This window comes from Suricata suricatta, chromosome 1, assembly GCF_006229205.1.
Source record: "Suricata suricatta isolate VVHF042 chromosome 1, meerkat_22Aug2017_6uvM2_HiC, whole genome shotgun sequence".
Taxonomy (NCBI): domain Eukaryota; kingdom Metazoa; phylum Chordata; class Mammalia; order Carnivora; family Herpestidae; genus Suricata; species Suricata suricatta.
Genome location: NC_043700.1, coordinates 43984283 through 44009210, shown reverse-complemented (window position 1 = coordinate 44009210; position 24928 = coordinate 43984283). Strand labels below are relative to the sequence as shown.

The 24928-nt window shown below is 41.5% G+C and overlaps 1 protein-coding gene and 1 long non-coding RNA gene across 2 annotated transcripts; one reads left to right on the top strand and one right to left on the bottom strand.

Annotated features, from left to right (window-relative positions):
• Positions 1-9324: 9324 nt before the first annotated feature.
• On the bottom strand, positions 9325-14376 carry NEFM (neurofilament medium). The gene is made up of 3 exons (XM_029937897.1): positions 13252-14376; positions 12435-12559; positions 9325-11196 (listed from the first exon to the last, which is right to left on the bottom strand). Exons 1-3 carry the CDS (start codon positions 14329-14331, stop codon positions 9819-9821), a joined length of 2583 nt encoding a protein of 860 aa, XP_029793757.1. The 5' UTR covers positions 14332-14376; the 3' UTR covers positions 9325-9818.
• Positions 14377-15045: 669 nt separating this feature from the next.
• LOC115290122 lies at positions 15046-21359 on the top strand. The gene is made up of 4 exons (XR_003907969.1): positions 15046-15276; positions 17804-17901; positions 19590-19642; positions 20180-21359. It is a non-coding gene; the product is annotated as an uncharacterized LOC115290122 (long non-coding RNA).
• The last annotated feature ends 3569 nt before the right edge of the window (positions 21360-24928 follow it).

Sequence of the window (24928 nt, the reverse complement as noted above, 5' to 3'; positions counted from 1 at the left end):
TTTCTACAGTAGCCAAATCATGGAAAGAGCCTAAATGTCCATCACCTGATGAGTGGATCAAGAAGACGTGGTATATATATATATATATATATATATACGATGGAGTATTACATGGCAATGAGAAAGAATGAAATCTGGCCATTTGTAGCAAAGTGGATGGACCTCGAGGGTGTCATGCTAAACAAAAAAAGTCAGGCAGTGAAGGACAGATACCATATGTTTGCACTCATAGGTCTAACAGGAGAAACCTAACAGAGGACCATAGGGAGGGAAAGGGGGAAAGAGAGTTGGGGGGAGAGAGGGGCACAAACCATGAGAGACTACTGAATACTGAAAAGGAACCGAGGGCTGAAGGGGGAGGGGGAGAGGAGAAGGGGGTGATGATCATGGAGGGGGGCACTTGTGGGGAGAAGCACTGGGTGTTATATGGAAACTAATTTGACAATAATCTATTATTTAAAAAAAAAGACTGTTAGAAAGTTACATGGGAAAAAAAAATTCCTGTCAACTCCCAAAAAACAAAAAAATAAATAAAGCTCCTTAGAGCAGAGACATTAATAGGAGTTAATATTTGATAAATAATGTCCATTGTAAGGCTGGTTTTATTTCTTTTACTCCATATTAAATGGCAAATTATCTATTACATGATAAAAAAAAATCTCTTCCCAACTGGTGAACATGTGGAGCCACCTGGAGAGGGCATGGAAACTCTGTGTCCTTAACATATACCTTGCTCTCTGCATCTCATGCATCTGGCTATTTCTTACTTCTATTTTTATAATAAAGTGGTGATCTACTAAGTAAAAAAAAAAAAAGCTATACTATACTTCTTGAATTGTTTAGGTTGTCTGCAGAGATCTGGTGGAAGAGTCAAGTAAATAATTTGAAACCAAGACTTGGTCTGACCAGTGCCACCAAGAAAGATGGAAATAGAAGAAAAAAAGTTTCAAGTTTTCAGATGTTCTCAGTATGACATTTCCTCCACAGCCTTTGTAACTATAGGCAGAGGTCAGGAGTACATGTAGAATAGAACCCTCTTGTTAGTGGCCTCGCTCAGTGCAGAAGCAAGAGAGGAGGGGATATGTATGTGTGGAAAGTGGGTATTGATATTCCTTTCAAGGATGATGAAATGTGTCATACAATGTGCAACTGAGTAGAGTGTTAGTGTGGCAGTTACTTATCTATGTTTTTTCTTTTCTGATAACACACAGAATTATAGAATGGTAATGTGGGCGAGGTTCAAGGCTCTAACGTTATTAATCTTCTCATCCTTTGGCAAGTCTTTCTCCTCTCTCCCGAGAAATTTCACTTCTTTTTCCCCACTTTGAGGAGGAAGTTAGTACTTTGGAAGACCTCTTTCACTTTCTTGCCCCAGACCTTATATTTTGTACCTCTTAATGAGGATATTGAGATCTATTCTCTTCCGGAGAACTATGAACATATTCTTCACAAAGAATACAAGGCAAAGAAACTTGCTAATTGCCAATGAAAAAGTGATAACTTTAGAAATGTTGGTGGCTATTTCATGGGTAGCTGATGAATAACGGAGATGGGCACCAGCTCTCCAAATATCATGGCCACATGGTTTGACTCTATTTATAATGCTCATTCTAATATGCCAAGGGAATGAACTCAGTGGATGGGTATGGTTACCTTCTTTCGCAGGGATATGGTGATTATGAAGCTGGGCAATAATGCCCAGTGAAGGAAATTTCATCTCAGATTATAGTGAGTGGGTTATGAAAGTGAAACATCCAAATTTGTCCAAATTTCCAACATGCTACATTTCAGATACACTTTATTAGTGTATCCTAGCTAATGATAGATATATAGAAATAATTTTGCTTGATACTTAGTCACTTTAATCCAATCAAAATACTTTTCTTTGTTGCTATCACTATGGAACACATTACTGATCAAAGAGGATAGGCAGGTACATGTTGCTGTACTCTACTGAATCCGTTCTGTGTTATAGGTGAGTAACTAATAGAAAAAACATTAATTTGTTTGCTCATTGCTTTCTCTGGGGTCTGAAAGATGGACAACTAGGGACATAATGTGTTTCATGCACCAATCAAAATCTTAATATGTAAAGAGGATTCCACAAAATAAATTTACATATTCACACAGAGGATAATGAACCCAGACTATAACACAGGGGAATTGATGTTGAATATGATGTTTCTGCTACTTCTACATCAATGAGTTTTAGAATAACACTCCAGGAGATCAGCTGATTCCTCCACAGATTAACTAATGGACAATGGGGACTGCTTAGGGCAGGCGAGGGTCAATGGGTAGGGGCTCATTCCAGAGGTGAACACACACAGAAGATGTGTTTGCTATCTTTCTATAATTGTATGTAGTAAACAAGATATGGGTTTTCTATGAGAAAGGCCTGGGTTCTAATCATTAGATCCAAACTCCTGCAAAAAATGACAATGAAAATAATCCTGCATGTATATTTCTTATAAGGATTCAATAATTTATCACAGGTAAAGTGCCTGATAGAGAATAAACTTAAAACTTATTACTGTGATTAGTTATTTGGATCTGGGCCTGGCTTTCACCCTTCTGAAGGTTCTTTCTAGGAAAAAGAGATTAGAGATATATATGACTCCTCAGAACATAGAGGAGTGGGTGAAGTTGTAGGGGGTCAGATCTTGAAATGGTGGAAAGAAAACTTTGCTGCCTGATAGATGCCTCACAACAGAATACCTGTCTTGTCACTGTAGGTACTTGATTATAGGACAGGCAACTACTTTTCAGTCATGAAAAAGGGGAGTTCAATATCAGAAGCTAATCCAATTTTTAGGATTCTATAATTCTAAATGGCAAATAATAAATAAGAGTTTAAAGGTATCTCTTTTTGAAGGTTTGTTATAGAGTAAATTTTTGTGCATATCACTTGTAAACATTTAATACATGCTACTATTTTAATTAATACTTAAAACATTTTTTAAATGTTTATCAATTTTTGAGAAATGGAGCATGAATGGAGGAGGGGCAGAGAGAGAGGAAGACACAGAATCTGAAGCAGGCTCCAGGCTCTGAGCTGTTAGTAAAGAGCCTGATGCAGGGCTTGAGCCTATGAACCATGAGGTCATGTCTTGAGCTGAAGTTAGCTGCTCAATTGACTGAGCTACCCAGATACTCCAGTACTTTTATTTTTTAAGTAGGCTCCATGGAGCCCAATGCGGGGCTTGAACTCATGACCCTGGGATCAAGACCTGAGCTGAGATCAAGAGTTGGACACTTAACTGACTGAACCACCCAGGCATCCCTTTTAATTAATACTTTTAAAACTACTACTGCTGCTGCTACTACTATTACTATTTACAAGGCACCTACTATTTATTAGAAATGATTATTAACTGCTATTTTTACATTTGTAATTTTAACTGGACCATGCAGAAGTCCAGTTCAGAAACAGCTGGGCAGTCTGGATTGGAAAGAAATCTGGAGAAAATGACAGCTTCCTTTTTCTTTGTCTACCCAGGTATTCACGTATTATATATTTAAGTGGATATAAATTAATAACTGTTAGCTTTTTTTTCTTTTAAATATTAGCATATGCTATTTCAAGTATAAAGTTCTCTTTGGCTGAAATATTCTTTTTGGCTATGAGTCAATTTTTGACATCTAAATTGAGAAAGGTTTAGAATCATTATCTCAGGATTCAAACTATCCTTGAGTTTTCCATGTTAATGTGGGAGGTGTAGAGATGTGACTTGCGGTGAGGTCCAGGCATCCAAAGTCCAAGGCCATGGACAACTCTTTGTGCTGTATTTCTCTGTGTTTTCAACCAATCTGTGGTTTTCTGGAGGAGATTTTGCACAATTAAAATTAAGGGTATTCAGAAGCTCTAACATGAACTGGAAGCTTTTCCTGTTACACCAAAATTCCCTTAAGAGATGAAAACCAATTAGACAAGGAAGTGATTTCATTAACATCTCTTTTTTATGGCATCATCATGGTCCACTCTTTTATGAATGTGAGAATACCCAAAGCCAGAGCCTATGATATTTTCAGTTGGCCTCTTATTTGTGATCCTATGATTTTTTAAAGTGTTTTTTAAAGTTAATTTATTTATTTTGTGAGAGACAGAGATAGCACAAGTGGGGGAGGAGCAGAGAGAGAGAATTCCAGGCATTCTCCATGCTGCCAGTGTAGACCCTGATATGGGTGGGGCTGGAACTCATGAAATTGTGAGATCATGACCTTAGCCAAAACCAAGAGCTGGAGGCTCAACCGGCTGAACCACCCAGTCACTCCTGTGATCCGATTATTTTAATTCAGAATTAGGAAACTCCTGTGTCTGCCTTCTGAAACAATGTTGTTACTCAAGTTCTTGGACCCTTGATTCTATGCTCTCTTAACCCTCTTCCTCTCCCACCTCCTCGAAACGCACACCCAAAGCAAGACCATAGGCATGGGTCCTATGTAAGTCATCTAACATCCTACTTAGGTCTTTGAAATGATTACCCTTCCCATAAATATTATAAAAAAGGGCTTTTCATCTAGTCAACTGCTCATATGTTTCAACTATGGTTTCTTCTAAGATAAGAATGCTAACTAGACTTAAGGGGTATTTCCTAAAGTTAATAACATGTTGAAGATATAATGTGATAATTTTTCAAAATACCTCAAATAAGAGGTAAAAGAGGGACAGCTGGGTGGCTTAGTTGGTTAAACATCCAACTCAGGTCATCATCTCATGGGCCATGAGTTCGAGCCCTGCATCATGTTCTGCATTGATAGCGTGGAATCTGCCTGAGCTTCTGTCTCTCCCTGTCTCTGTCCCTTCCCTGCTTTGTCTCTCACTCTCTCTCAAAATAATAAATAAACTTAAAAAAAAGCAGAAGAGAACTCTGAGAGCCTTACGTTACAGTGTTGAGCACAATCAATATGGATTTGGGGATTTAAAGTTGTCTTCATAGATCGAGCACAAAGCTATTTCTCTAATTCTCAATATTATCTTAAATAGTTTGCATCAAGAAACTTTTAAGCCCCATGATTATGCAGGTGGATTATTGGATATCTAAACAGCTTCTATGGTTTATTACAGTGAAAAATGCAATTATTTTCCACCCAAATTCTTTATATGGATAATGAATACATCACAGTGTATTATACACTGTATTATAAGTATACACTGTATTATCAGTATACACTGATGAAGAAATATGTGTGCATATGCATATATGTATGTTTATATTGTATACTTATTCTGGTAAACTCATTATAATTGCAATCTGGGTTGAAATCATATATAAGAAAATGTTCCAATTAATTTCTTATGACCACATTAAATACATTGTGTATGTATCACCTTGATCCAGCTTAAAATTAAATATATTCAGAAACAATTTTGATCAGCTACCATGTATGTGTTAATAGTGCTCATCATCTCATTTAAGTACCTCAGCAGCCCTTTGAAGAATAGGTTCGTGCCCCTGTTTTCCACATAAATAAGTGGAAGCTTTCTTAGTCTGTTCTGGTTGCTGTAACAAAATGCCAGACCAGGTAGCTTATAAGCAACACAAATTTATTTTTCAGAGTTCTGGAGGCTGGGAAGTCCAAGATCAAGGTACCATGTTTCAGTGTCTGGTGAGAGGCTGCTTCCCAGTTCAAAGATGTCTCTCTTCTCAATATCCTCACATGTGGAAGGGAGAAGGGAGCTCCTTGAGTTTTCTTTCATAGGGGTACAAATCCCACTCATGATGGCCCCAGCCTCAGAACATAAGCACCTCCCCAAAACTCTGCCTCCAATACTATCACATTGGGTGTAAGGACTTCACATATGAATCTGCAGGACACAAGCATTCAGTCTATAGCAGAAGCTTAGAGGGATACAATATAATGGACTCAAGACACACTATTTAGCTATCTACAGATCTGCGAAGTTAACTCCAATCCGGGGTTTTTGCCAAATCTCTACCTCTAAGGGTAGAGGAGCTCTGGAGGCAGACGGATTTTGTGCAGGGCCGATAAAATAACTCCTTTAAAAATGGCTTCTGTTTCCTTTTGGGAAAATTACATAAACCAACAGAAAAAAATAACTTGCTCCAACCTGGAACAACCAACCTATTTGTTGTGGAAATGAATATCCCAATGTTGTAATACTGTCTCCGCACTGACTGGCAATAGAAGACAGCGTGCTAGAAATAACACTTTCCTTTTCCATTGAACATTAAAGTTGTCAGGAGAAAAGTGTTTGCCACATTCTTGTGCACTGCAAGCTGTTGTGGGAGAAGGAATCACCGCTTATTTTGTATCCGGATGTTTTATTCTCTTCGTGATGCAAACAGTGACGCAGAGAAGTGATATTGCATTTTTTTTTTTTTTTACTGTAAAGAGATCTGTAGGCATATTGAATGAAAGAGTCATGGTAGAGATCTGTTTTCTTTCTTTCAATCTGAAAAGGAAGCAGGGACCACTTCAGAACGTCCTTATAAATTGAGTTGGTCATAATAGATGGATTTGAGGGGCAGTGGAGTGCAAGGAGTTGAGCTTATGTGCTCTGGACCTGAAATATCTGGATTAATTTTTTTTGTTTCTTATTTATTTTTGAGAGACAGAGAGAGACAGCACTAGCAGGGGAGGGTCAGAGAGAGAGGGAGACACAGAATCCAAAGACAGGCTCTAGGCTCTGAGCTGTCAGCACAGAGCCCGAAGTGGGGCTCGAACCCATGAACCATGAGATTACAACCTGAGCCAAAGTCAGACGCTTAACTGACTGAGCCACCAGGCACTTCTGAAATATCTGGATTAAATCCAAGCTCTATTATCTACTAGCGTGTGACCCAGAGAAAGTTAAAAAAATTTTTTTTTCTGTACCTCAATTTCCTATTTGAAATTTGAACACTAATTAGCTTTGGTACTTCTTACTATATATATATATTTAATGTTTATTTATTTATTTTGAGTGAGCAGGGAAGGGACATAGAGAGAGGGAGAGAAAGAATCCCAAGTAGGCTCCATGCTGTCAGTGCAGAGCCCAATGTGGGGCCCAAACCCACGAACTGAACCATGAGGTCATGATCAGAGCCAAAATCAAGAGTTGGATGCTCAAGTGACTGAGCCATCCAGGCACCCCTCCTATTATTTTTAAGGAGGACAGAACAATGGTCTGGAAAATGTGGGAGTATTATTAAAATTCTTTTATTCTCAGGAAAGAAAATGATGTGGTTGAAAAACAAAGTTGGAACTAAAGGGACAAGTCTCTAGGGCTGGCCTTGGGGAGGGCTGCTGATTAGTCCTGTCATTTTATTAAAATTTTTTTTAACATTTATTTTTGAGAGGTAGAATGAGAACACAAGCAGGGGAGGGTCAGAGAGAGAGGAAGACAGAATTTGAAGCAGGCTCTATGCTCTGAACTGTCAGCACGGAGTCCAACGCAGGGCTTGAACTCACAAACTGTGAGATCATGACCTGAGCTGAAGTCAGATGCTTAACCAGCTGAGCCACCCAGATGCCCTGGTCCTGTCATTTTAAGACAATATATGCTACAAATAGGGTTTTCTATTCTATTGTGATAGAGTCAGGGGCCAGTGCTGATAATGAGATGACTTTAGGTGTGGACACATGAATACTTTTATAGTAATGGCTAGTATTTAGTAGGTATTTTAAAAATACAACTAACATCACAGATCCAGTCTGTATTCCCATTTCACAGAAGAGCTTCTGGACTCTTCTTTGGGGCACAAGGGCCCCCTGCTGCAGCACGAGGGCCAGTTTTGGTGGGAGTGTTAATCAAGATGCTTCTTGCTTTGCTGGTGGGACCAGTGTGTGCTGTGTCTCTAAGCTTCCAATGAAGTGATCCAAACTTTGGGGTGCAGTCAGCTCTGTGACTGCATGATGGCTCCTGATACCTCCTGTCCGGGGCTGTCCTACTTGGGCTTTCCCAACACCCACTTCTTCTTTGCATCCTTCATCCTAGGAGCTGTCCTGAATTGTTCCCATATACCCTTTTTTAAGTTTTGGTGTTTAAACTTGAAAAGTCTCTTTTACCTTGGATGCATGGATATCATTGCTCCAGAAAGAGTAGTGTTTTAACATAAAGCAGGAGTTCTTTATTTTATTAGTATTTGAAATTTTTAAATGTTTATCCATTTACCTTTGAGAGACAAAGCACTAACTGGGGAAGGGCAGAAAGAGAGAGAGACACAGAATCCGAAGCAGGCTCCAGGCTCTGAGCTGTCAGCACAGAGCCTGATGTGAGGCTGGAACCCACAAACAGTGAGATCATGACCTGAGCTGAATTCAGTAGGACGCTTCATTGACTGAGCCACCAGGTGCCCCTAAAACAGGAGTTTTTAAAGAAAAATGTAAATACATTGTGCAAATGATATGCAGATATAGCAAAAATTGTGAGGACTGGCAAGTGGCTAATGATTGGGAAACATTATTGCAAATATTGACATTAGTAGTGAGCTTCCTGGGTACATTAGGAATTAAACTGGAGGTATCTTGAAAAGCCATTAAAAAGAGAATCAAGGATTATATTATTGAGACATTATGATTGATGAAAAAGTATGGACTTGGAACAAATAATATATTAATCAATAAATTACTAATGGTTCAAAAAGTCTGGAACAGATATATTTTGAACAGGGAGTGCTATTATTTCCTTGTTCAAGGTCTGGACTTTTTGTTGTTGTTGTTAAATTTAAAAACACTTTTTTGCTTGTATCAGAGAAAAATAATTTTTTTCTCAGTGGAACATTTTATTTTTGACATTATTTTCCCCTAATTAAAACACCAAAAGTATAAATCTCTGTCAAGCAAATCAAGAATTAGTGCTGCAGAAAAGGTGCGTGTGTGCATGTGTGTGTGTGTATTTGTGTTTGAACCAGAACCATGCATTTGAAACTGGATATTTCTTGTTAGGACTGTTAATGATTTCAGTTCTGCTCCTTCTGGATACATTGTTATAAATGCCACAAATTCCTTTGTGTCCCAACTCCAAGAAACAAGTTATGACTCCATAATGGTCCCTCTCTCTGAGGTTTTCCGAGTTTGGGTTTGGGATCAAAACGTCTGGAGATTGAAGACTTTTATCCCACAACCTTGCTTTTTTATCTGGTGCTTGTTTTTATTAGAAAAACACAAATTTAAAACCTTGAGATCGAGAATGGGTGAAATAAATATTTGACACCTGAAAATGTTTTCGGCGATTATGTTTTCCCAGTGATCACCCTCAGGAAAATAATAATAAGAAATGCAGGTCATTTATAACCCCCCAAATAATTTACTGTAGGTAAAGAAAGAGTCAGGTCGTGGAGATTTCACTTCGAAATGACAGGCTACCAGGCAATCGACTATGTTTCCAATATGACCTTTATTGAGCAAGTACTGCTGTGACGTTTAACATCAATCAACGAAAGGTTGCAAACTGTGCATGTCAACGAGGTTCTCCCACGAACAAAAGTCCATTTTAAACGCACCAGTGAGGTAAACATAATTATTCATAGATAGCTTTCTTAAGGCTAAGAGAGTTCTGTGTTTCATTTATTATTTTTGGCTCAGTTGGTTCTTTGCATAATACATCTCAAAACATCCCCCCTCCCTGAGTGCCCCCCTTCCAACAGCTTAGGAAATTGGCCCATTCCCCAGGTACGTACAATGTCATGCATTTGAATCACCCAAAGACTGAGGAGGGAGCACCCTGAGCTTGCATGCAGTTCCCTCGTATTGCACAAAGTAAAATACGATGTCTGGAGCCCCCATGGGAGAACCCGTCCTGTTTTGAAGCTGTCAATCACATGCATATTGAAATTGTCATATGGCTTAACCTTTTGCAATGGACTCAAATATTAGTCACTCTGGGTGACTTCCTTTACTATGGCGTGTGAAGTGACCTTCTCTACCTTTTTGGTAGACACTAGCTTCTCCTCAAAGGTCTCTTCATGCTCTTCGACCTTTTGAGTGACGGTCACAGATTTAGTGATGTATTTGGTAGCACCATCGCCCCCCTCACTGGTGATTTTTTCTATCTTTTTGGTCACCACCACTTTTTCCTCACTTCTGTCTGCCCCCTTCTTTTCATCTGCTGGGCTCAAGTCTAGCCCATTGGTGACAACCCCTTTCTCCTCTTCGCCCCCACTGCCTTTCTCCTTAGTTTCCTGCTCTTCCTCCTTTCCTTCCACCTCCCCATTGACTGCTATGTCCTCCTTCCTGGATTCCTTGGAACCCTGATCGCTGGCTTCTTCCTCACTCCCTCCCTCCTCTTCCGCCTTCTCCTTCTCCTTCTCTTTCTCCTTCTCCTGCGGCTGTGGCTTCTCCTCTTTGGCATCTTTCTCCAAGCTCACCTTTACTGATTTGGTGACCTCCACCACCACCTCCTCCTTTACGGGGGACTCCGCCTTCTTCTTCTCTGGAACCTCTTTTGGCTTCTCCTCCTTCTTCTCTACCTTCTCTTCCTTGGGAGATTCCTTTGCTTCTTCTTTCTTTTCTTCCTCTACTTTCTCTTCTTTCTTCTGTTCACTTTTCTCAGCTCCAACTTCTGCTTTGGGTTTCACCTCTTCCACTGGTGATTTTGGCACGGGAGACTTCGCTTTCTCTGGCTTTTCTACCTTGGCTTCTGCTGCCGGTTCCTCCTTGCGAGCTGCTTCTTCATGCTTTTCTTCAGTTTTCTTTTCATCCTTAGCCTCAGCTTCCTCTCCTTCACCTTCGGCCTCTGTTTCTCCTTCTTCTTCCTGTTCACCTTCCTCTTTTTCACTAGAACCCTCCTTCTCGGATCCTCCTTCTTCAGCTTGGTCTGATTTAGCACCCTCCTCTTCCTCCTCTTCTTCCTCTTGGCCTTCCTCTTCCTCCTTTTCTCCTTCTTCCTCTTCTTTAAGCTCAGGTGCAGCTGCTTTCACTGGCGACTTTTTGGTAGCTAAAACTTCTTCTTCAGCTTGTTCCTCTTCCTTTTCTACTGTCTCTTCTTCTTTCTCTTCTTTCATGGACACAGCCAATTCCTCTGTAATGGCTGTCAAGGCATCTTCCATTTCTGATTTCTCATCTTCCACTTTGGTTTCCTCTATGATCTCCTCCACAAATTTGTGTTGGACCTTTAACTTAGGAGCCTCTACCTTGGCTTTCTGAATCTTGCTGGATATTGTGACTGAGGGCTGTCGGTGTGTATATAGTGGCCCAGTGATGCTTCCTGAAAATGTGCTAAATCTGGTCTCTTCACCCTCCAGGAGTTTTCTAAGGACCAAATCAAAAAAGACAAGACATGATTAAAATCTCAGTGGGCCTTCTGAGTATCATTATGTTATGGGTAATGCCGCAAATACCTTTTAACAAATAGAATCACATACGTAAGAGACTCCACCAAGCCAGTGTAATACCTGTTCTCTGTGCCCTATCCAGAGATGCCTACAGACCACCAGCCAATCACTTACTGCAGTAACTGACCACACCCAAGAGTCCACTAACACACCCAGCAGCCACCTCTCAGCTCTGCCGCAGTCTATTTGCTGCACTGTGAATATGCTGAGAAGCTCCCTCGTGGCCAAAAAGGCCTTAGTGACCTTCTGGAGCATTTGAACTTTCAGGATGTACACTAAATTTCTTTTAGTGAATATAAAATTCAACATATTTATAACACCATTTAGTGTACATCCGAAGTTAGGCTAACATATGTTAATATGGGTATATCAAGTTATAAATTGGTCCACATTTTTAATCATAAAGCATCTATTTAATATAATTATTCAGCTTTCCTGGGAAGAGAGAAAGCTCTGAATATAATTTATTCCTGTAATGTTATGATGATGACCTTCTTGATAGTAGAAGAAGTGTTTAGTCAAGGATTTTCTCCTATGAATTTAGTTAACAATAAGGTGACATCAGTTAGACATATAATTTCTTTTCTTCTGGATGTATATCTAGGTCTGTACATATAAATATAAATAGAATATATATATTTTCTCTTTTTTCTCTCTATAATTCTATCTAATATATTCTATCTAATCTATATTTATCTTATCAATCTATAGCTGTTCTCAGCCAGATGATGGCAATAGTAAGCTGTAACAGAGAAACAGAGAAATTGAATGTCCTGATATTCGTCCTTGACATTATAAAGTCAAAAGCCAAAACCACCATATGAAATATTAAAATCTAAAATTCTACTTTTGTTTCAAACATTTGGAAAACAGTTTCACCAAAATAAAAAAAAATTAAGCATAAGCACTGAAATTAATCAGCACCCTTCCTCAAACATTTTATTATTTCAATTAAGTCCATTCTTTTAAAGCTGTGTAAAAAGTGGTAAACCAAATTACCAATTCCTTAGAATTTTTTTAAATTAATAAAGAAAACCAGGCACTGACTTAAAATTCCGGCAACCTGCTTGCTTTAACTTAAGTGGTGGGGATTCTGTCCCAAGAACCACCGCAGTGCGGTTAGAATTTCTGCCCCATCCGCCGTGAGCACGGTACCTGTACGCAGCGATCTCGATATCCAGAGCCATCTTGACGTTGAGGAGGTCCTGATATTCACGCAAATGACGAGCCATTTCCCACTTTGTGCCCCGAAGCTCATTTTCCAACTGCTGGATGGTGTCCTGAAATAGACACAGCCACAGATTCATCCCTCCGGGAGCAACTTCTTTCTCACGTACACCCCTCCCCCCACTTCCTTCCAGCTCTGTGAACCCAGTAGCTCTCAGCCCCGTAATACAAAAGCAACAAAAAATAACCAAGGAATTGACAAATAAATGGACAAACAAGATCAATTAGACAATAAGAGATTTCCTGGAAGCACCATGCACCGAGACCAGTAGATCTATAACTTGTGTCAGTAGGAAACAAACATGCTTGGGGAAACCCCATGGCTGACTGAACGCTTCTCATCCGAACCTTTTGGGATGTAAGCCAACTTTAAGAGCTCTGATGATCACGGCTGGAAAGGTTGAGAACATTTGCGTTTCTGCACAAGCTATTCCTAAAGTTGCTGCTTTATCAACTACCCGAATATGTACCTCCTATTTTAAAACTAGAACTCCCGGGGGAAAAACACGTTTAGAAAAAGGTCAGGGCTCTGAGAAGTTGAAGATGGTGGGTGGAGGAGGAGTGGGGTAGGGATGGGGAGGGGCGAAGACGCCTTGCGGATCTAACTTGGGTCTGCGTCGCGCGCGCACAATGGCCAGCGGCCACCAGGGAGCGCGGCGGAGAGCGCGCCGGGTCTCGTGCCCGAGTGTCGGGGCCGCGCGGCGCTGGCGCTGGCGCAGGCTGGCCGCGCAGCCGCGTTTCCTACCTGGTAGCTGCTGAGGTCGTGGTTATGGCGCTCCTCGATGTCGCTGAGCTGACGCTCCAGGGACTCCTTGGTGCCTCGCACTGACTCGAGCTCGATGCTCTTGGACTGCAGCTGGCGCCGGTACTCTGCGATCTCTTCCTTGGCGGAGCGGATGGCCTCCTTGTTTTGCTCGGCCGCCTCGGTGAGCTTGGCGTAGCGGCACTTAAACCATTCTTCCGCCTGGTGCATGTTCTGGTCGGAGTGGCATTCGAGCTGCGAGCGGATCTCCTTCAGCGCCGACGAGATGTCTGTCTTCAGGTAGTCTTTGCGCTCCACCGTGATGTGCGACGCCTGGATCTGCGCCAACAGGTCGGCCACCTCCTCCTCGTGATTGCTCCGCAGGAAGGCCACCTCATCCTGCAGCGACTGCACCTTCTTGTCCAGCTCCACCTTGACCAGCGACGCCTCCTCGATGTCTTTGCGCAGCGCGCGGATGGCCGCCTCGGTGTCGTCGCGCAGCCGTGCCTCCTCTTCGAAGCGCTCCTTGAGCCGGTGGATGTCTTCCTCCAGGTGATCCGAATCCAGCTGTACCTGAGCCTTCTCGTGGTTCACCAACTCGAGGGTGGCTCGCAGCTCGCGGATCTCCTGGTCGTACGCGTCGCCCAGCTGGGCGTGCGAGGCCTGCTTCTGCCGCAGCGCCTGGATCTCCGCCTCGATCTCCTTGTTCTGCTGCTCCAAGTAGTGCACCTTCTCGATGTAGCCGGCGAAGCGGTCGTTCAGCCCCTGCAGCTGCTCCTTCTCGTTGGAGCGGGACAGCTTGTAGTCCCCGCCCGGCCCGGAGCCGCCGTTGAGCAGCGACGAGGACTGGCTGAAGTCGAGGCTGCTCTCGGCAGAGCTGAGCATAGCCGAGCTGTAAGTGAGGCGCGGGCCAAGCGCGCTGCGCTTGTAGGAGGAGGACACGGTGCTGGGCGAGCCGCGGGACCACGACTGCGAGCGGAAGCCGCTGGATGGGGAGCCACTGACGCGGCTGAAGCTCGAGCGGGTCTCGGTGACCCGCCGGTAGGCGGATGGGTTGCCCAGCGAGTCCAGTGTGTAGCTCATCTTGGAGGCCTCGGGGCGTGTGGCTGTCACAGCGTTCTGCCGGTCTCGCCGCAGCCCGTTTATAGCCGCGGCGGCTGGTCCTGGGCCAGGGCCCCGCCCCGTGGAGGCGGCGGCCGAGGAGGCGGGGACTGCGGGAGCCGGGCCGGGGGAGACGAGGGGGGTAAAGACTGCCTAGCGGTGGTGATTCAGCGCCCGCTCCACGTGGGCCCACGCCGCATCGGACCCCGGACTTTGCTGCCCCGTCCGCGGCCCCTCCCCCAACTCTCCTCTAGGTCCCAGGCCACTTGTCGCCCTTCAAAACCCCTCTCTCCATTTCTCTTAGCCTTCGGATCGCATTTTACACCCTGGTTGAGAGTATTCACCCAGCGCCCTTTCTTTGTCTAGTCACTCTTCTGCCATTCGGACAGCTTTTCTCCCGACCTCCTGGCCACCTGGTTCTCTTCTTATACCCACGGCTTTCTCTTCTTTTGCCCTTTCTCCATTACTTTTTTCTTTCCCCGTCTTCTGTGATGAATCGCTTCCCCTTATTTTGGGCATCTATTCGTTCTCCCACTTTAAACCTTCTTAAGTCCCACTCACTCCGCCCTTGTCTCTGAGCCCTTTCCTCCTGGACATTTTACTTCCCTTCCTTTTCTTCTCTACTTCTCCTTCCTCCCCTCCCCCTACATTCTTCCCCTCCCCCAGCCTCATATCCCCTCCCCTCCCTCCCCTTCCCCCCTCCCCCCACTCCTCCTTTTAAAGCAGCCCGAGTTGAGCGAGCGCAGGCCCAGAGTTGGGCCTAGGGGAAAAAAAAAAAAAAAAGACTTTGAAGAACAGTCTGCCTGACGGCTTCGGGAAGGGGACAAAGAGGATGGGCCTGGGTAGTTATTTGTATTAAAGGTGGGATATGGCGCTACATCTCGCTTAACGTTTGGGGGACGTCCGCCGCTTCCACGGGGGCAGAAGGTAAGGCGCTTGTGCTCGCTATGGCGCCGGCAGCACCAAGGACAGCGCCCAGGCCAGCGAGCCGGGAGACTCCGCTGCCCTGGGGGCTTCTCACCCAGCGTTGCCTGTCTGGTTGGCGGGGGTTTATTTCCTCCTCTTCTCCCCGACTAAATACAATTAAAGTCTGTTTGTAGTGACTCTGTTTGCTGGAGCCAAGCTGAAATTGAACACTAAGATTTCTCTGCAATGCAGAGTTGGCACAATGAACCGATTGCAGATTTTGAAAACAACTAAAATTCATTAAAGTCAGGTAACAGAAATAATATACATGTAGCGCAATCTAAGTTTTCCAACATACGATAGGTGCAAGAAATCAAGAGATACAGGGACTGAAATTTGAAGGTCAAATATTCTTTGGAAAGGGGAATCTGAAATCTGCTGAGGTGAGAAGTCCAGGTGAATATAGTTTGTGATAAGTTTGAACACAAACAATTGCTTCGTCATCATTCTGCTCAGTACTCCTTGTGTGTAACTGCAGTGACTGAAAAGCACCTGAATTAATTTAAAATTAATTTAAAAGTTGCCAAACAGATTCCCCACAACCTTGAATAAAACCAGATTCCCCCCTCCATATAAATGTAATATATTTCCCCATTTAGATACTGATTGACTTGAAATAGATTTTCCATATCTTTAAACATGTTTATTTAAGCAAGGAATCTACATAGACTTCCTGCTGTCTGGGGCACTGCTACCTGGTAAAATGCCCCTTAATTTTGCATAGTACTTCGGGGGCAATTCAGGGTAAAAAAAGTTCCAAATTCTGCAAGACAAAGTGAAGAGCAGAATGTAAGAGTAATGACTGAGTTTGCTGGGGCCATGGGCACAAGTGATTGCATGTGAAATGCTATGTATGGCCGCACAGAAATCATTGCTTGTGAAAAGCAGACACCAAAGAATTAAATATTTTCCTTCTGCAGCATGGTTTCTTTAGGTCTTGTGTTCTTACATGATGTGGCCATCCCAATTAGTAAGTTTCTAGAGGTGTTTATTTTTATTTTTTGTTTTTATGAGAGCTCTTGGCCCATTTGTATTTTAAAATAGAAGGGGTTAATTTAGGGAGTTACTTTTAGCTCATTAATGTAAAACTGCAGCATTGCAGGCTGGTGGGGGAAGGATGTTCTAGTTCGCTGAGTGACAGGTTATCTTTCTGGCCGGGAGAGCCCCAAGTCTCAAGCTATTGGGAAAGACAGATGACAGAGCAAGGGGATTGACTTGTGAATACTGGAAAAAAAAAAAAAGAAGGAATTTTCAGGTTTCCAAAGGATAAGTGAAGGAAAAGAGAAAGAAAATCTCTGTCCTTCTGTAAAGCACTGCCAATCTCCAGGTGAGAAAGATGACATCAGATAAGGCCAGATGCTAATTATGCAGTAATTATGCCTTAGTTACTTCTTACTTTCTACTTTTATTAAAAAATATAAAAACCCTTGGGAGTTTCAGATTGTGTATGTGCTAAAAGGACTTTCTGCAGTGAGAGCAAATGGTTAACAGGCTGGATGCTGCTGTTAGTTTTCTTCAGGGCTTTAAAAATGCGATGACTTTGCAGAGAGACATTTACAAGGAAACACATGTCTAACTTCACAATTAGCCTGTTTTGCCTTGTATCTAAACTAGCTCAGAAATTGTTAAGCTTCCAACTGGTTACAGAAGGAGGAAAGCATTGCGTACAAACAAATACCAGCCAATTACTCAGGCTAAATCCAGTTAGTGACTATAGCTTAAGATTGTAACTTCAGTGTGACATGAAGTATCATTCAGCTTGGCCACAACAGGAGAACACAGAGAATTATATCAGTCGCCTTATTAAGGGAAAAAAGTTCCCATGGCTTAAAAAATGAATGGTCCAGTTTCACATTTACTGAAATGTTTTATTTTATATTAGACTTTTTACTTTAATCACTCTTTCTGAAGGTGACCTGAAGGTTATGCTTATCAGTGAATTTAGTATAAAAACTTTTTAAAGGAAGCTATAACATTCATTTTCTCTACTTGGTCTCATATTTTTAAAGAACATTTACCACCCTAATATTGCTCATAGAAAGAAATGTAAAGTTTTGCATTTTTTTTAACCCTAATGACATTTAGGCTACAGAATCTTCTGAAACTATTAACAAGACAGAAAATAAGCATAAGGTTTATCTGAATCTACAACACTGTTGAGTTTGACTATGATACTCTTATAGTTTATCCTACATAGGGAAGTGACACATATTTTTTGGATGCAAGACATTTTTAATGAAATTGTCTGTAGCTTGTTGTATCATAAGCCACAGTTTTGAATCACTTCATAGGGAAACACAGCATGCTGTGTTCCTTCAGTAGGTAAAGTGCAAAGATGAACTTTGTAATTAAGAGCTATTGTGAAGTCCCATCTAATGAAAGATACCTTTTGCATAAAGAGTTTGTTCACTGAATAAAAAAATAAGGTTAGAAAAGTGAGAAGTTGAGCATTTTCTTCCCTCTCCCCACATTTTCTTCCATTTAAAAGAAGAGGTTTTAATACAAAACTGCAAGGAGGAGGGAAGTGGGACTGGCCGAGCAAGAAGAATGACGGAAGCACCTGTCACCGTGGTAGGCTGAATCCGGGTAAGAGGGGATAATCCAGACTGTTAACTGTACTGTGTTGTCTTGAAATTGATCCTTTCGCCTGGGACCTGATTTTAGGACCATGATGAATAATTGTTTGTAAATTATCCTTTTCTAATTATTGAAGGGGTTGCTGATGTAGGAAGGTAGAGGTTGAGTCCCCTGGAGGGAGAACGTAGGGCACATGGAAACGGAACGATTCTTTCTACTGGAGCCTTGGGATGTCAAACTTGAGAAGCAGCGCTGACTTTTGGTTTACTTCAGATGTCAAAAGCAAAATAAAAAAATACCCTCAGGGATAGGAGGCTGTTAATTGTCAGGAAAATTGGGATGTATGTGTCTTTATTGTCTTTAATTAAAACAAGTCCATCTGAGCCACAGTGGCCTTCTTTCTAACATTAGACCCTGAAATGGTGCTTGCTTTCCTTGCCAAGTATTATTATTTATTCAATACTGCCTTCTATTTCTGTCAGTGACTCTGTTTAGGAAAAGTTAATTGAAGTACTAAGAACCTAAAAACACTTTAAAAAATAGTCTTTGTATTGTTCCAAATATAAGCTTGATCAGTTCTGAAATTCATCTAGAAATCTCATGTTTTATTGGGGAAGCATTTAGCTTCAGCTTTAACATAGTTGGCTGATTTTTTTTTTTGCTGTGTAATGCCTTCACCCCGCCACCGAGAATCAGCCCTATAGAAGCCAGAGGAGGAGGACTTAGAATTTTAAAAAGTATTTAAGATACCCTTGGTAAAAGTGATTCTAAAATCATGCACGATAAAACTGTATTAATTTTCAGCACGGTCTTCATTGGACATGTTGGCTTTACCTGTAAAGCGGCCGATCTTGATAGCGTGCACTTGTCTTTTTCAAACCCTGCATTGCACGTAACTTTGCACCAGAGCAGCCATGTAATATTTATGGCATATTTTATCCCAAGCTTACCGAAGGCTGACTTAGCAGGAGACAGAATTCTTTTATTAGAAACTCTTAATTAAAATGAGCTTTGTAAAACTAGAACAGATCAATGATCTATTATCTTTGAACCAAATTTCTGAGCAGAGCTGAACCCAGGGGTATAAAACAAAGTCCGAAAGATGCCCCACCTGGTAATGAAGTATCAATGTTTCAGGACTGATTCTTCCTTTACAGTCTCAGTGATTCTCAAAAGCAGTATTCTTTAATAAGCCTCAGAAAATGGGCACACTGTCATAGCTGTCTCTTTTCACTGAGATTGCCAAGAGCATCATGTATTTTAGAATACTTCTACTCACCTTTTTGGGTCAAAGTTAGCATATTTAAGCGTAGTAGAAATCTACAAAGTATAGACAAACATTAAGTATTTTATGGTAGCTTTTTTCCTGTAACTTCAATATTAGTGGGATCGTTCTGTTTATATAATTCCATACCTTGCTTTGTAAAATAAATATATCAGAATACGTAATTTGCTATCTTAGAGAAAGGAATGTAACATTAATATGCCAGGCAACTTGGGTTCTAGTCAAATTTTTGACTTTCACTTCCCTCTTTAAAAAACACTTTTAAGGGCCTTGTAGAGCAAGAATGATAATATAATAATAACTAAGAAAATAGTAACGATAATGGATCAGGACTATCTAATTGGGTCTGAGAACTAATCTCTGTCTCTGTCTTTCTTTCTGTCTGCCTTTCTCTGTCTTTGTGGGCTGAGAGGAGTGTCATCGCGAAGTTGAAGGCCATGATCTGACAGTCAGAAGTGGTGCCCGGTAATCTTGCCTAGTCAGACCTGAGCACTGTGTTCTTTTACACTTAATGGTACCCTGAATCCCAAAGCCCTCATCATCATCATCACCATCAGATTTTACATGTGAATAATGCTTTCCATCAAAGAGGCAAAGCAAAACAACACCAAATTTTGTTATTTCACCTGGAATGAGCATGGGGCGGGGGAGATAGGGTAGAATAAAATTACTTTACCCGTTTTATATTTGGTGAAATCGATTAAGAAGACATTTGTCCAAGGCCACACATCTGGTAAGTGGTGGAACCAAGGCCAGAATTCAAATTTTTTTGGTACTAGTGCTAACATAAAATTTTTTTCTTAGTCCAACGTCCAATCCAGCTTCATGAACATAAAACAACAAAATCTGAAGTAGGCAGATGTTAGTAATCTCAATAGCAATAATTAATATTTATTAGTGCTTACTAGGTGCTGAGCACTAGGCCCACACTTCATTGGCTTCTCTCACTTAACTGTCACAACAACCCTCTGAAGTGATGTTATTATTATGTCCACTTTGTAGAAAATGCAACTGAGCATACAGGCACAGAGAGACTAACTACCACATACAGCCAAGCAGTCCTGGAGTAGAGACATGAATCGAGGAATGGCAGACTCAGGAGGACGGATGACCCTCACCACAATGTCACATTGCCTCAAAGGCCACACAGTCCATCTTAAAAATCTTATTTAAAAGCTAACGGTTTAACTGTTAGATCATGTGACAAAAATCTAGGACACACACTATACATTCTTTTGTGGCCTTTTTCCCTAATTATATAAAAATAAAACATTTTCATATTTTCTCAGATGAACATTATTTCCTGGTTTGTGACTTTATGAAAGATATTAAAACTGAAAACTTTTGAATTACTTGTCTTTATTATTTTTTTCTTCTTGGTTAATATTCTATGTAATATGAAGGGCATCTAATTCATTCTAGTTCATGATCTGTGGATGATATCCCTAATCATTTTATCTATTATTTTATTTGGTATCTATCATTCATATTTACATGTGTTTTTGGTTTAGTTTCTTGGAGATTCTAATTTGTACTACACATTAATTTATCATCATTATCACTCATTTACTAATATACCTACGTATCTATATACAGTCAAATGAAAAAGAAAACAAATGATCATTATGTATTCACAATTTTTTGTAGGTGTCAAATTCTTTAACCTAAATTTACTTTGAGATCCAGTAATGAGTACTAGAATCTTGGCAGAAGGAATAATTTGGCCTGCAGTCTTCATCAGGGAAAGTTTACAACGGGATGGCAAGGAAACAGCTTTTAAGATCTATTAAAATGGGGAAGAGATAGCCATGACTCGCTTGATCATCTATTTTATATACAAAAATCAGGGTTATGGGACTGTATTTATATAGGTTGCCTGGAGACAAGTCAGCCTGAATCCATTTTCGTTATTTATAGGATAAAATGCTCTGACTCACCCTATTTTCGTTTGTATAAATCTGCTTGTGGCTTCTGCTTTATCAGATAAGGTCATGGAAGAGAATTGTTTCCCATTTTTCCTGAACAGAAGTTGACCTTGAAATGAAATAGCATTTATCCTGTATTAGTCACCAACAATCTGCTTCTGCATTTGGATTACATAAAATTATTAGGAAGTGAATGCCTAATGATGAAAATTCTTAGCTACTGTGAGTTGCTTAATGAAATTTACTGTTTTCTCTTGCTCCCTGTTAGCCTACATGATCCTTTCCTTCTGTCAGATTCAATATACCTTGGAAATTTGACATCTCCTTGGGAACTCATAAGAGTGGCACTTGAGTGCATCCTGGAACACGAGGCATGTTCAGGTCATGAAGTCGTTAGGTGCTTACTGAAGACCCCAAATCACATTAGTGAGAACTTTCTGCTTCTGGGGTTTCCAGTGTCCTTTTATTCCCATGATCTGGTCCTCGCAAAACTCCAATTCTCCAAGTCATTTCCAGGTTTTCCAAGTATGAATTTGTCTTCAGAGGCTGAAACTCAGTGTTTCTGGTCTAGTTAGGTGCTACCACCTGCTGGACATTTAAATAACATCTCAACACCAACTAAATTTAAAATTCTAAGTGGGAGATATCAAGTCCTCACACACAGTTGTGTCTCCCTCAGTGTTTTACAGACAGTGAGCACCCAGTCACTATCTGTTACATGAATGGGTAAATGAAGTTCTACTTCTTTCCCTAAAAACTGTCTTTCAACAAACATTAGTCTCTTCAACATCAGGCACTATATTGGACACTGGAGAATTCTATGAAAGAGACATTTCCAGCTTGGATGAATGCAGTCTAATGGAGGATTCAGGCAAGCCAAAACATATTTGCTGTGGAGGAAGTATGGAGCCCTTACCTCTAGTGTTACAGAAAAAAAAGTGTGTCATGGAACATGGGGGATGAGCAACTCAACCAACTGGTGATAAGGGAGGAAGAACCTCTGGGAGAGCTTCCTGGAGGAGGTGACATGCGAGGTAAGTTTTGAAGTATAAGTAGGAGGTGACCAGGTGAAGAAAGGAAGAAAGCAGCCAAAGGCATCGAGAAGAGGGTAGGCACAGTGGGCTTAAAGAAATGCAGGGGACTGCAATAAGGGGGGCATGTAGTTCTGGGCTGAAGAGAAGTGTCCGGGGTCCAGGAGTGAGAGACGGAATCATGTACCATGGGCTGGAGAAACAAGGGCACACAGTCCACTGGAGAGAGGGGAACATGCAGCCGGGGATAGAAAAGGGCCCGACAGGCAAGGCTGATGAGGGAGGAGACATGTAGCCCATGCTGGAAGTGCACACAGGGGAGAGACCACAGAACACCAGACCTTCACACGTATCTTATAGCTGATTAGTGGCCGGTTAAAGGATTTAAGAAAAGTTTTAGAAAACTCACATGGACAGAAGGAAGCAGAAGAGTTTGGATGACGAAAGGGATTGGAATCAGGGAAATAAATTTAGAGGCGATGGCAATAGTCCAGATGAGACTGTTGGAAAGGTGTGAACTCAGGTGGTGAGGAGACACAGGGACCCCTAAGAGAAAAGACAGGATTTAGAGGAGCAGGTGATTGGTGATGCCATCCCCTGTATTTCTTCCCCATGCTTGCTGTAACAAATTACCATGAACTTGGTGGCTGTAAAGCACACAAATTTATTATCTTACTGTTCCGGAGGTCAGAAGTCTAAAATCAGTCTCAGTGGGCTAAAATCAAGGGGCTGACCCAACTGCCTTCCTTCTGGAAGCTCTGGTAGAGAACATATCTCCTGGGTTTTTGCAGCTGCTACAGGCTGCCTGCATTCCTTGGCACACGGCTCCTTCCTCTATTTGCAAGACCAGCAGTGGCACATCTTTTCTCCTCTCTGACCTCTGCTCTGTTTCACATTTCCTTCTCACGCTCTGACCCTTCTGACTTCTTTTAAGACCCTTGTGATTACATCCCCCATAATCCAGGATAATCTCCTTGTTTTAGGATCTGTTTTGGTCTGCTAGGGCTGCCATAACAAAAACCAAAAACTGGGTGGCTTAAACTACAGGAATTTATTTTCTCATGGTTCTGGAAACTGGAGATCTGAGGTCAAAGTGTTGGCTTTTTCTGAAGTTTGGTTTCTTCTGAGGCTGCTCTCCTGAGCTTCCGATGGCTGCCTTCTCCTTGTGTCCTCACATGGCCTCTGTGTGTGCGCATGTCTTGTCCGGTGTCTCTTTTCTGTGTGCTAATCTTCTCTTCTTGCAAGGACACCAGTCAGATTGCACTAGGGTCCACCCTAACAACCCCATTTATTTTAACTTGGTTACCAATTTAAAGGCCCTATCTTGAGGTACTTGGGGTAGGAACTTCCACATACGAATTTTAGGACACAATTCAGTCTATAATAGGCTCCTCAGGTTAATCACATCTGCAAAGTCTCTTTTGCCCTGTAAGGTAATGTAGTCATGGGTGCGGGAAATAGGACGTGGACATATTTGGTGAGGGGCCTTTATTCAGTCTAACATATTCCCCACAATATAAAAGTATGGGAAGAAAACCAAGTTGCGGGGGAGGTTAGGAGAGGTTGGACCACACTGTACATGTGGAATCCGGAGTATCTGTGAGGTAACTAAGTGAAGAATCTTTAGGGTGGTTGAGTTTCCTTGTCTAGCAGGGAAAGCCTCCTCTAGAAGACCTATAAGACACCTATAGGGCAAATACCCATGTCAGATCTCATTTTCTTCATTTGTAATACAGTGATGATATTGATACCGATTTCTTCACATGGTTTTGAGGACTAAACGAAATTGTGTGTGTAAGGTGCTCAATAAGTGATATTACTACTATTTTTATGATAATGACTAATGTTACCTCCGTAATGCTTGGTAGAGCGACAATGGACATGGGGTAGGTGCACCCCATGTGCTGGGAAAGATAAAAGTGTCACAGAACTCTTCTGTGAAGAGTTTAAAGATTTGTCAGAGATAAGAATTTGCCCTGGGTAAAAGAGAAGTAAATTAATGTGCTTTAGCTCACCAGGTTTGGCACTTAAAAAGAATTGATATGATTATAAATCTGTTTAATCAAAATGTTGTTGGGTGCTTGATTTCGGGCAAATAGTTCAATGTCAAGATAACGGAAACAATTATTTTTCCAAATGACTGAGTATGTGGATGTGTTTAACAAGACATCCCTCCCACTCCCCAGCAAAATTTTCTTGCATACAGACGTGACAGAAAGAGACAATCTCCTGATTGGGGTGACATACATAATAAATCACACAGAGGTGATGACTTTCACGTTGTTCTCATCTTCATTTCCATTTCTTGTTACTAGTTTTGGGAGCTATATGTTGACTGTAACTTTGTGAATGTGCATGTTGCCTTTAATACAAATTAAATCTTGTTTTATTACGTTTTTATCTTTTTTTAATGTTTTTATAAGCATTTATCTATTTTTAAGGGAAAGAGAGAGATAGAGCATGAGTTGGGTAGGAGCAGAGAGAGAGGAAGACACAGAATGTGAAGCAGACTCCAGTCGCTGAGCTGTCAGCATAGAGCCAGACCCAGGGCTCGAACTTACAGATCTGGAGATCATGACCTGAGCCAAAGTCGGATGTTCAACCAACAGAGCCACCGACGCACCCCATTAAGTTTTTATCTTAATTCCAGTACACTTACCATACAGTGTTATAGTCATTTCTGATGTGCAGTACAGGGATTCAACACTCCATCACCACCCCGTGCTCATCACAAGTGTACTCCTTAATCCCCATCTCTTATTTCAGCTCTCCCCACACCACCTCCCCTCTGGTAA